Genomic DNA, 12,120 nt, shown 5'->3' with positions numbered 1-12,120 from the left:
ATAAATAAAGCTGTTAAATGCCTAGCAGAACATAGGCCCCTGATAAAAATACTCATTCCTTAAACAAATTGACAGTATTAGTAAGGATATAAATTGGTATAACTTAAAAAATAATTCTATGAAATAATCCATAAAAAGACCTTACTCACAAAAACATTCATCATCACCTAATTAATAAAGCCTAAAATCTGAAATAACTTCAATATTTAATGAAAGAGAAAGTTAAATCACTGAGCCAAAAAATACATTCATAAGATTTTTGTTTTTTGCTTTTTCGAATGTCGTACGTTGCAATGGGCTGGCCTTGAATTTCTGAGCACTAGCATTATCCTGCCTTAGAATCCTGAGTATCCACTATGCTCAGCCACAAGATATATTTTTCGGTACTGGGGATTGAACCCAGGGGCGTTTTACCACTGAATTACATCACTAGACTCTTTTTTATGTTTTTTTTTTTTTTAAACAGGATTTCACCAGTTTACTGAGACTGGCCTCCAATTTGTGATCATCCTGCTTTAGCCTCCCAAGTTGCTGGAATTACAGGTGTGCACCACCATGCCTGAAGCCATAAGATATTCTTACAGAGCATTTATTGTTTTACTTTCATGAAAGCAATATAATATTTGTGAAAAATTGAGAAAAACACCAAGAAAGTTAAAATCACCATAAACTAAGTTTTTGATAATAAAAATAATTGCCACATTAAATGAAAAGCAAATATCTAAATTAAAAAATGCAGTATGAGAGGCTGGGGATGTGGCTCAAGCTGTAGGGTGCTCGCCTGGCATGCACGGGGCGCTGGGTTCAATCCTCAGCACCACATAAAAAAATAAATAAAGATGTTGTGTCCACCGAAAAATAAAAATACTTTAAAAAATCTCTCTTTAATAAAATGCAGTATGAATTCAACTATATTTTTTCTAAAATTAAAAAAAAAAAAGATTGAAGGAAGACCTAGTCACTGACCTAACCAACTCCATTTTGTCCTTTTCTAACTCCATTTGCCTTTTATACTTTTTTCCTTCTGAGGCCCTTTCTTCTACAGTTACACCTTGGATTCCAGGAATTATAGTCTTGTTGATAAGCACCTATAAAACGAGGAATAGAAACCATCCCCAAGCTACAGCAAGCCTCCCAGAAACAGATCACCCTAAAATGAGTCTGCACCCCTGAGGAGCAATCATCCCAGGATGCAAATCAAATTACCCCATCAAGCATTGATGAGAAAGATCAATCAGACCAGGAATAACAAGAACAACCAATTATACCATCAATATAAATGCTTCAGGCATTCAAGCCCCCCAAACTTGCCTTTCTTCCCTTTTTCTATAAAACCTCAGGTGCAGCCACACAGCTTAAAAACTCTTTTCTTGCCTTTCATCTCTGCTGTTTTTTTGATTACCAGTCATACTGGGAAAGGTTGCAAAGCATGGTCTATTGGAATCACATGGGATGGAGCCTTCACCAAGGACTTCAGAAATAAGATTAGATCATATATCAAAATATAAACAGTAGTTCCTAATAGGTTGTGAGACTACAGGGTCTAGTTTTTTTTTTTTTCCCCCTTTCTTCATAATATTGTTAAAATGATTTCTACCCTTTGTGGGTCTGGGGTTGTGGCTTAGTGGTAGAGTGTTTGCCTAGCATGTATAAGGTACTGGGTTGGTTCAATCCTCAGCACCACATAAAGAAATAAAGTTAAAAAAGAAAAGACTTATACATTTTGTATAATAGGCAGGTATTACTTTAGAATCAGAAATATAAAATATCAAATGCTTCCAATCTAAGAAAACAATCCAGATGTAAATCACAAAAAACAAGAGACAATGTAGCTTGGGTTGGAGTCCCAAACCTGATCCAATAACACCAAGACAAAATTAGTTGCTAAGTCTATATATTGATAAAAATATGTAAAAGAAAAAAAAAGGACTAATTACAAATACCTTATTTTCAGGGCCATGGTGTAGAATTCTATAAAAAATCAGAAGTGAATGTAAACTGAATATAGACTTCTAAATATTTTATTTTTTTAGATAGGGTGGTCAGAGAAGGCCTTATAAAATAGTAATAGAAAAATTCAGGTGTTCTCTGTCTTCCAGGAACTTTCAATCTATATAAGAGATAAGCAAGCTATTTCTCTTGCTATACAGCTACAACAATAAAAACTAAAATAATAATCCAAAAGTGTGCTAAAGGAGCAAAGAATAAAACCAATATGGTGAGGACTCAGAAAGACTTTATAGAGGCAGCAGCTCCTAAAATGGACAGACTGGAAGGATGGGCAGGGTTTCTTCCTCTTCATGGGATTTCAGTGGATGACAACATTAAAACCAAATGGTAAAGCAATGGAAGCCCAAAAGTACTAGGAAAGTGGAGAATCACCAAATTAGGGCTGCTGCTATAAATATTCTTTTTGCCACACCCAATTTTCCCTCCCCTGACTCTTTGCACACCAAGGATACTTCTTATCTATAATTTGTCTCGAGTAGAACAGGTGTGAGCTCTCATGCAGGTCTCTGTATAGATATATCTCCCACTGAAAATTAATAACTCTGCATATGGATTTTTTATTTAGCCTCCAGAGGGTTTGGTTAGTGAGTCTGTCCCCTAGAGCCTTATTACTTCCACACAGACACACACACACACACACACACACACACACACACACAAAGGAGTTTCTGCTCTTGCAAAATTGAGAGAAGTCACACCTAAACAACCAGCAGTAGAAAGTCACTGCTAAAAACTTAGGAAGAGCTGGACATGGTGTTGCACGCTTATAATCCTAGCATCCTGGAAGATTGAGGCAGGAGGATGGTAAATTCCAGGCTAGTCTCAGAAACTTAGTGAGATCCTGTCTCAAAATTTTAAAAAAGGGCTGGCGATGTAGCTCAGTGATTAAGTGTCCCTGGGTTCAATCCCCAGTATCAATAAATAAAGAAATAACCAACCAACCAACCAACCAGGCACATTTTTTATATTTTGGCAGTAAGGGTGGATGGCAGATTTGGGAGGGTTTAAAAATCACCAATCCAGGGGCTGGGATTGTGGCTCAGCGGTAGAGCTCTTGCCTTGTATGTGTGAGGCACTGGGTTCATGTCTCAGCACCACATAAAAATAAATAAACAAAATAAAGGTCCATCTACAACTTAAAAAATGAAAAACAAAAAACCAATCTGTCAAAAGCAATGGAAAACTGAGAAGCAACAACAGGTGTTATGTCCCCTAGGCCTTGAGGAAGCTAAGCCTACAGGAACCCACCCCAGCTGTTAAGAAAATCACCAACAGAAAATGTCATGTTTCTTACCTACCATTTGTTTACAGAGGAAAAACAAAATCAACCAGAAAAGTTTAGAATGAGAAGCAAGCAAGTAAAAGTAGTATACTAGGGAATGAGCCGTAGGCAGGTGGGAAGTTAGTGAAGCAAGTTCTTATAAACAAATGGATAATTAAGAGGAAAAACCTGACTGTGTAGTAAAAAGAGAATGTAAGACAAAATGACCAATGTATAGTATGATCATTGGTGTACATACTGTATAGCCCTGAAGAAGAATGCAGAAATTAAGATAGAGCTTTTAGTGGCTGGGGCTCTACTTCAGTGGTAGAGTGTGTGGTTGGTACAAAGCCCTGGGCTCAATCCCCAGCACCCCAAAAAATAAAAATTAAAAAGACATGAGTTATTAAAAACCACACATAAAAGCCAAACCTGGGAACACATGCTTGTAATGCTAGCAACTTAGGAGGCTTAGGCAGGAAGACTTCCAAGTTTGAGGCCAACCTCAGCAACTTAGTGAGACCCTGTCTCAAAGTAAAAAAAAAAAAAAAAAGCTGGGGATGTTGATCATTAGTAAAGCTCCCCTGGGTTCAGTCTAACAACAACAAAAAAAAACCATATTTTTTTTTAAATGAACTTTGTCAGGCGTGGTAGCACACCCTATACTCCCAGCTACTCAAAAGACTGAATCAGGGGGATCCCTTGAGCCTAGTAGATCAGAGACTAGCTTGGGCAACACAGTGAGAATCTATCTCAAAAATAATTAAGAAAAAAAAATAGAGTTAAGATACATGTGCTTAGAGGAAGTGACAATTGAATAGTATACATTCTTATCATCAAATAAGTCCAATCATTTTTATTTAAAGTTCTATAAGCCATAAAAAACAGCATAAGATGTCATGATATCAAATGTTTTTGTGTGTATGTGTATGGGGGGGGGCTGGGGAATCAAACCCCAGGCCTTGTATAGCACTCATATTTTTATTTAACTTTTGAAATGGTAAAAAAAAAAAAGGACACTTAAAGATAACCATTTTAAAAGCCACAAACTCCATTTCGATTAGGTCTGAAATTCTAGGCTTGAACATAGGTAGAAAATAAAGAATGGATTGTACACTAGAAATATGGTATATGATTATAATTACATTACTTAGAAACAAGGTAGACAGGTATTTTGGAGTCTACCTATTCTACACCCTGAGACAAAGTGAAAGGTTGATGTAAAAAAATAAGGCAGATACACTTTCATTCCTCTTGGAAAACTTCCAGACAGAAGTAACACAGTACTAGCCTGAACACTGCTACAATTATTGCATTATCTCCAATCAAAGGAAACGAATATTTTAGAGTCCCCCTTCCTCTGAAATGGAGATGAAAGATTAAGGGATAAAAAATTAAGGCAGATATACTTCCACTTGCTCTTTCAAGTTCTAGATATCTATGTTACACATTCAAAACAAATCGATGCTGCACTTATAGCATCATTTAATTCTACCACACAGCAAGAAAGATTTAATAAAAACTAGTGCTGACACAATTGGTTACTTAGTAGGAATAAAAAAAGTTATCCCCCTTTTCACATGCCAACTAAAACAAGATTCCAGATGGATCAAAGATCCAAAGATAAAAATAAATGAAATTATTAGGAAATTTGAAGAAGAGTTCTAAAATGGGCATTTTGGTGCATGCCTGTAATCCCAGCTACTTCGAAGACTGAGGCAGAGGGATTTTTAAGGCCAAGGCCAATCTGGGCAACTTTGTGAAGCACTGTCTCAATATAATAAAATGTAAAAAGGGCCAGGAATATAACTCAGTGGTAGAGCACCTGCTTAGCATGCAAGAGGCCCTGGATTGAATCCCCAGCACCACACACACAAAGAATATAAAAATTTAACATGGAGAAGTCCTTTCCAAGCATATTGTTCTGATGAATAAGAACTATATTTTCACCAGAACAATGGGATCCTCAGTACACTCCATGTATGTATAATATGTCAAAATACACTCTACTGTCATGTATCTCTAAAAAGAACAAATAAAAAAATCTGGCATAAGAAAAAGACTTTTGTATGAAAAGAAACCGATAAACAAAGTCAAAAGACAACTGAGACAAAATAAGTATAACACTCTATAGATAGGTAATTTAATCCATGCCAGAACTGATAAAGTGATAGGACAATCTACATTTTCTCAAATGGGCAAAAGATACACATAAATAGCTTAAAAATAGAAAAAAAAAGAAACATAAAAGGTTAATACTCAGAGGGAAAAAAAACAGTAGTCATGAAAATGCTAGATACTATTTTCACTTATCAGACTGGCAAAAATGAAAAAGACTGATGATACCGGTGAAGGAAACAGTATATACACTTGCTGTTGGTGAGGCTGAAATGTTATTATGCGTAGGAAAATAACCTGTAATACAGGGCTGGAGGCACAGCTCAATGGTAGAGTACTTACCCAACATGCAGGAGGCCCTGGTTTAATCCCTAACAATGTGCATGAGCATGCATGTGCATGTGCAGAGACACACAACAGGAAAAGAAAAAAGAAAAAGACATTTTTGGCCAGGCACAATAGTACACACCTGTAATATCAGTGTTTCAGGTGGCAGAGGCAGGAGGATCACAAGTTCAATTCTATCCTCAGCAACTTAGTGAGAGCTCATCTCAAAATTTTAAAAAATTAAAAAAAAAAAAAAAAAAGAACTGGGGACATAGCTCAGTGGTAGAATAGAGCACCTGGGTTCAAAACCTAGTACTACAAAAGGAAAACAAAACAAAAGAGGCAAAACAACATCAAAACACATATATTCAACCTAACAGTCCCAATTGTGGATATCCAAAATACAAAAGGAAACCTAGATCACTTAAAGCTATATGTACAAGTATATTAATGGTACTATTGTTTTTAGTGCCCCAAAAAAACTTTTAAATAACTTGAATGTTTGCCAAAAGGAAGAATGAGTAAGTTATGGTACATCCTTTCTATGGAATTAAGGACTTATCAAAAAATGTTTTTGGCATTGCTCAGTATAGAGAGTACTTTCCTCTCACTTGAGAGGCCCTGGATTCCTGAGGTGGGGGCGGGTAGGTGGACTTGGGGGTGATGGTTAAAGTATGTCACTATAAATACCTATGGTATAATGTTAAATTAAGAAGGAAAAATAAGGGCTGGGGGTGCTGGGGTTGTGGCCCAGCAGTAGAGTGCTCGCCTAGCGCATTCAAGGCCCTGGGTTCAATCCTCAGCACCACATAAAAAAATAAAGGTATTAACCACTACAACTAAAAAATAAATATTAAAAAAAAAAAAAAAAACAAGGGCTGGGGTTGTGGTTCAGTGGTAGAGCACTTGCCTAGCATGTGTGAGGCACTGGGTTTGATTCTCAGCACAACATATAAATAAGTAAATAAAAAATAGGTTCATCAACAACTAAAAAAAAAAATAAAATGAAAGGAAAAACAAAAAGCAGCCTGCAGATATGGTACAGGAAGGTATCATTTAAAAGAAAAAAAAAAGCAATATTTTGTATGCAGATGTTTTCATATTTTGTATAAGTATTAATAAAGACTAGTAAAGATAACTTACCCTTTTTAGCAAAGGAGGGCATAGAGATGGAGACTGATGAATTTTCATGTGAATAACCATTTAACACTTTGCAAATAGCAAGTTTTGTTTTTATATCAACAAAAAGGAAAATTCAGGGGCTGGGGTTGTGGCTCAGCAGAAGAGCACTCACCTAATGAGGCCCTAGGTTAGATCCTCAGCACCACATAAAAATAAATAAATAAAATAAAGGTATTGTGTCCAACTACAACTAAAAAAAAAATTAAAATCCATGTTTTTTGTTTTCTTGAGTTTTTTTTTTGGGGGGGAGAGGGGGATTGTTGTCTGTTTTAGCTATTGTACCTACCCACATGAAGATCCCAAGGTCTAAATGACTTACCTCAATCAATAAATGACTTAGAAACACAAACTGGACAACTGGTTTAGAGAAGAACCAGGGATAAATGCATAAAAATCCATGAAACTTATTTCTGCAACAGGACTTTTCTCTTTTTAAACATAAAAGGCCTAATTTAAATAACAAAGCTGTTATTCCACTGGGTGGGGGGTGTTTTTCTATTTTTGGCTAAAAATCTTAATAGTTATTTGTCAGGAAAGATTTAATGGGTAAGAGGGCCACCTATAAGAACATTACCAACAAAATACCCAACCAACAGCATCCTGAATTAACTTTTTTCACATCACATTTTAAGGTAGCCCATGGTTTTGGTATTGTTTCCCAATAAAGGTTTCTTTAAATATATCAGTATTTTGAATGACTTTAGAATCAAAAAGTATTTAGAAGAAGATATTAATGGAGATTAAAATTGAAAAGTGTGTTTTTTAATCATTTCAATCCAACCCTCAATTACTCATCCTTAACAGGGGGCGCCCTGCCTTGTATTACTCAAAACCAAGCATGCCTGAAAACATCTTAAACATAACTGAAAGAAAATCTGTCCAATCGTGAGGTAGCTGCTTGCAAACTCCACCCTTGAGTACAGGAAGAACACTTGTGATTGGAAGATAGTTGTGTTTACTACAGAGTGTGGTGCAAATTGGAAAGGTCCACATGCCCAGGGTCCAAAGGAAATTTCAATGAAAAAGGAAAACAAAACTGCTAGTTCTGATCCTCTATTAGTCACTGTCATTAATAGGACCTCAACATAACAGCAATTCTTGGGTAGCAAGCTGGTTAAAATAAAATAAAAAGGCTGAGTTTTGTTATGGCTGTTTTCTCATTAACACCCCTTGGATATATGTACAAGACAAGCACAACTATATTTGCAAAACTCAAATTTGCCTTTGCTTCTAAATTCATGGCCTCATATAAGAACTCAACAGTTTGTAAGAACACCTTGCTTTTTTATATACGGATTGATAACCCAGTTCCACGTGCCCAGTGGTAAAATTATTCAGTATTTAGCTTAGATGTTGTCCAGCATCTCAGTGAGCTTCAAACACCTCTGCCCTTAGGGAGCCCAGCAAACAACAAAGTGAATGGGCAGCCATTTCAGGTGCAGAGCTCATTAGCAATTCAACTGATGGAGGAAACAACCATTGGAAGAATTAGAAAATAAAATCCCAACTGAAAAGAGAGCTGAGGATGCCTCTGGTCAAAGAATGCACATAAGGGTGGAACTCAAGTATGTTTTGCTTACCAGGGTGAATTACTGAATCTAAGAAGCATACCTCTCCCCCATCCCAGTCACCTTCTAAAGAAAGCACAGAAGAATTTATATCCAAATTCCTGTCTTAACCATGGATCCCCCTCTCCCTTATATTCCTGGTATCTTTTTGCAAATTCGCCCCACTAAAGCTTCATAAATGCCCTACCAGCCTTTCTTATAGGGCATGGAAAAAAATCAAAGCAAGGGAACTCAAGAAGCAGAATCAAAACCTAAGCAAAACTACCCATAAAGCTTGTGTATCATAATAAAAGACAGTTTAACACTGTTGATCAATAGAAAAACATCAGAAACATTACTCCCACTCTCACAAAATGAGTTCCCGTTTAGAGCGAAGAAAAGGTCTGCAGAAGGAAATTCATCAACATTTACATTCGGCTTGTTGATCCTTTACATTCCAAAAAATCCCCCGCCCCCATTTTTCTTAGCCTTATCTCACCAGAGAAGGCTAGAGCTACGCTATCAGAATGAGGAACCATAGAGGTTGACTAAAACTCAAAGACAGTATTTTGCCGCCACATTAACAAAACTAACACATTATGGTCCCCAATGCTGGCAAAGTTTTTTTGCTGAACAACTTTAATCACAAAATACATGAAGGCAAGCGTGCAAAAGCAGCCAAGCCCCGACAAAGTTTCAAAACAAAACCTCTCTCAAGGTTGGGGAAACAGACAAGCTGGGAGCAAAAAAGCACCACCCTGCAGCCCCATTCGACTAAGTCAGATCTCAAACTTATCAAAAAGCCACAACAGCAGCTCCTGTCACCCAGAAGCGCAAAGATAGGGGAGCTCTAAACAGTCCTGAGAGCTGGTCTTTCTGAAGAGCGCCAGGCCCAGCACGGCTCAGACGAGGAAGTAACTGCCAGATAAAAAAGCCCCAAGCAGCTCAAACTGCCTTCCTACAACTGCCCACTTTCTCGCCCTACTAGAGACTCCGGGAGGAAGGGAACAGGGCGCAGGTCTCCCGGGAGAACCTGGGGATTACAGGTCCGCGTTTTCTAGGGGAAAGCGGCAGCACCGGCCGAACTCTGCGGGGACCCGGCACCAAGGTTCGAGAGCCTGCTCGGAAGGCGTGTTGCGGGGGGGGGAGGGGGGACGCCCAGCAAAGGGTCGCTCAGGAGGCGGGGCCTGCCGGCTAAAAGCAGCAGCTCCTGGCACCCAGGCCGCCCTCCGGGGGTTAACTGGGGCGCGCACCCCGACGCGGAAGCCATGCAGGCCAGAGCTCGGGGTGCCGAAGTGCCGGCGGGGGGCGCTAAGGAGATCCGGGGGTGCGGAACTGGGTCACCCCCACCACACCGCCCCCTCACAAAGGCCCCCGGGGAGGCCGCCCACAGGCCCTGCAGCCCCGGCCTCGAGTGCACGTCTCGACCGCCACTCACCGCTAGGTCCTGGGGCACCGCCCCGCTCATGGCCCGCACCGTGCCGGCCCGCCAGGCCCGAGTGCGCAGCGCAGGCCCCGGATCTCCGCTCGCCACCGCCGCCGCGGGGGCCGAGGCTGAAGCTGAGGCCGCGGTGTCCGCGAACAGAAGCAGCAGCCGCTTGCCCACCGGGGAGGCCGCCGCGTCCGCCATCGCCAGGGCCGGCCAGACCTGCGCTCCCGCCCGCCGCCTCCCACCACCTTCGCAGCCGAGCGCCCGATCCGCCCGCAAGGCCTCCCTCCGCACCACCCGCGGCCGCCGCTCCCCCCACCCCCCCCAACAGCCACCACCAACCACCGGCGCTGCGCAGCGCCCCCCGTGGCCGGGAGCGGAGCCGCAACCCGGGGCCCGCACAGCGCCCCCCGCGCTCCGGAGCGGGGCGGCAGCTCCGGGCCCCTCGCAGCGCTCCGCCCCAACCTCCCCGGGGCCTGCAGTGCCCCCTGCGGCCGGGAGGGGAATTGCAGGTTCTGCTCTGGGGGTAGTGGGCGGGTCCGTCAGTACCCCTTAGCACCATCCCTGGTCCCAGTCTTCCATCAGGGGGTCCCCTATCTGACCATGTCTGAGAAGGTTTTAGCTACCCTCCTCAAATACCAAAGACTTTTAATGGGGTGGGGTGATGAAGGGCAAGGTATCTGGAGGTGAATGTTTTCAGCTAAGAAGTTAGTGTCCCTAATACCCCATTGATTTCCTATTCTCAAAATACAAGCTACCCTCCCTGTCATCTTTTAGGAAATGTTCCCTTCATTGGTCCATAGTACACAATATCTTCCTTCTCATTGGTCAATGACATGATAATGTCCCATTGTATAGTACCAGTACTTCATTGGTTCTTTTCCAGTTAGCCCATATACTATATTGATTGGATGTGATAATGCAATTCTTTGCATTGGTTGAAAACCAATGTGCCTCCAACATCTTGGTATTTTGTCTTGAGCCTATGGCCCTTCTGTCCCTTCCCAGTCTGCCAGTATTATTAAGTGTAGGTGTTTCTCAACTAAAATTTTTGGGAATTGGAAAGAGACCAGCAGTAAAGGGGTTCTCTTCCCTGATTCAGTAGCATTTCATCTTACCGTGGAAGTAGTGGGGCTGAAGGCCCTAACTCCTAACTGAATTCATCTAATACATGGTATAGGATATTGATTTCTTCTGATTAGAAAGGGAGGCTGTAGAGAAGGGAAGATGTGGAAATTTTTGACCAATTGGTTTTCACAATGCACTGGGGAACCTCAATTATTTAATATTGGTAAATGTCAGACTAACATGTTCCATGATCTCATAGATGAAGAGACTTGAGTATATACAAACCAGAAAAAGGGTCTAGTAATAAGATATGACTATGGCTCTAAAAGTGGCTTATTTCATGAATTTGCCCTACAGACAGGTAAGAGAAGTAGCTGGTTCTTTCTTGAAGTCTTCTGTGCCTATCCCATTTTATCCACTCCATAACCTTGTCTATACCCTTGACCTACTTTTCTTGTAGCAAAGGCTGGGGTGGGGGACAAGAAATATACACATAAATAAAAATCATCTAGGAAACTCATTCTAGAACTATCCCTATAGAGCACCAAGAAAACATTCTCTCCCCATCCTTGTAACTTCCATCTCCACAGTCAACCTCAGGCGTGAGAATGTTTTTTGGGGGCTGAGACACCACTTAAAGCACATACCATAAATTGTAGTTCATAGGAGGAAAACAAGGGTGAATCCATACAGGACCTTTTTGCCTTGCAGCTTTTCTATCAAAAGTAACTAAAACAAAAACAAGACAAAAAGGGAAAAAAAAGGGGGGGGGGAGGACTGCAGTTGTAGCTCAGTGGTGGAGCGCTTGCCCTAGCATGTGTGAGGCACTGGGTTCGATTCTCAGCACTACATAAAAACAAATTAAATAAAGGTATTGTGTCCATCTACAACTAAAAAAAAAAAAAAAATTTTTTTAAATTAACTGCTGGGGCTGGGGTTGTGGCTCAGGGGTCTAGCTCTCACCTAGCATGTGTGACACCCTGTGTTTGATCCTCAGCACTACATAAAAATAAATAAATAAAGGTACTCTGTTCAACTACAACTAAAAAATAAATCTTAAAAAAAAAAATTAACTGCTGGGATTTTCTCCCATATGGAGCTTTAATTACTGCCCCAATCTCTAAGGCTGGTTTCTCACAGCAATGGAGACAGAAATGTACTTAAGCTCAGGGATGGGA

The 12,120-nt window shown here is 40.6% G+C and overlaps 1 protein-coding gene across 3 annotated transcripts in view; it reads right to left on the bottom strand.

Moving 5' to 3' along the window:
* The window catches only part of Kdm3b (lysine demethylase 3B), a 78,392-nt gene extending 68,258 nt beyond the window's left edge, over positions 1–10,134 (bottom strand). For all 3 annotated transcript variants that reach the window (XM_026401288.2, XM_026401290.2, XM_026401289.2), the window contains exon 1: positions 9,884–10,134. In XM_026401288.2, coding sequence (XP_026257073.1) covers positions 9,884–10,075 — 192 coding nt within the window. In that variant the 5' untranslated portion in view covers positions 10,076–10,134. The remainder of the gene's footprint in view (positions 1–9,883) is intronic.
* Positions 10,135–12,120: the final 1,986 nt, after the last annotated feature.

The sequence above is a fragment of the Urocitellus parryii genome, chromosome 1, assembly GCF_045843805.1.
Source record: "Urocitellus parryii isolate mUroPar1 chromosome 1, mUroPar1.hap1, whole genome shotgun sequence".
NCBI lineage: Eukaryota > Metazoa > Chordata > Mammalia > Rodentia > Sciuridae > Urocitellus > Urocitellus parryii.
This window is presented reverse-complemented; position numbering and strand designations above follow the sequence as displayed.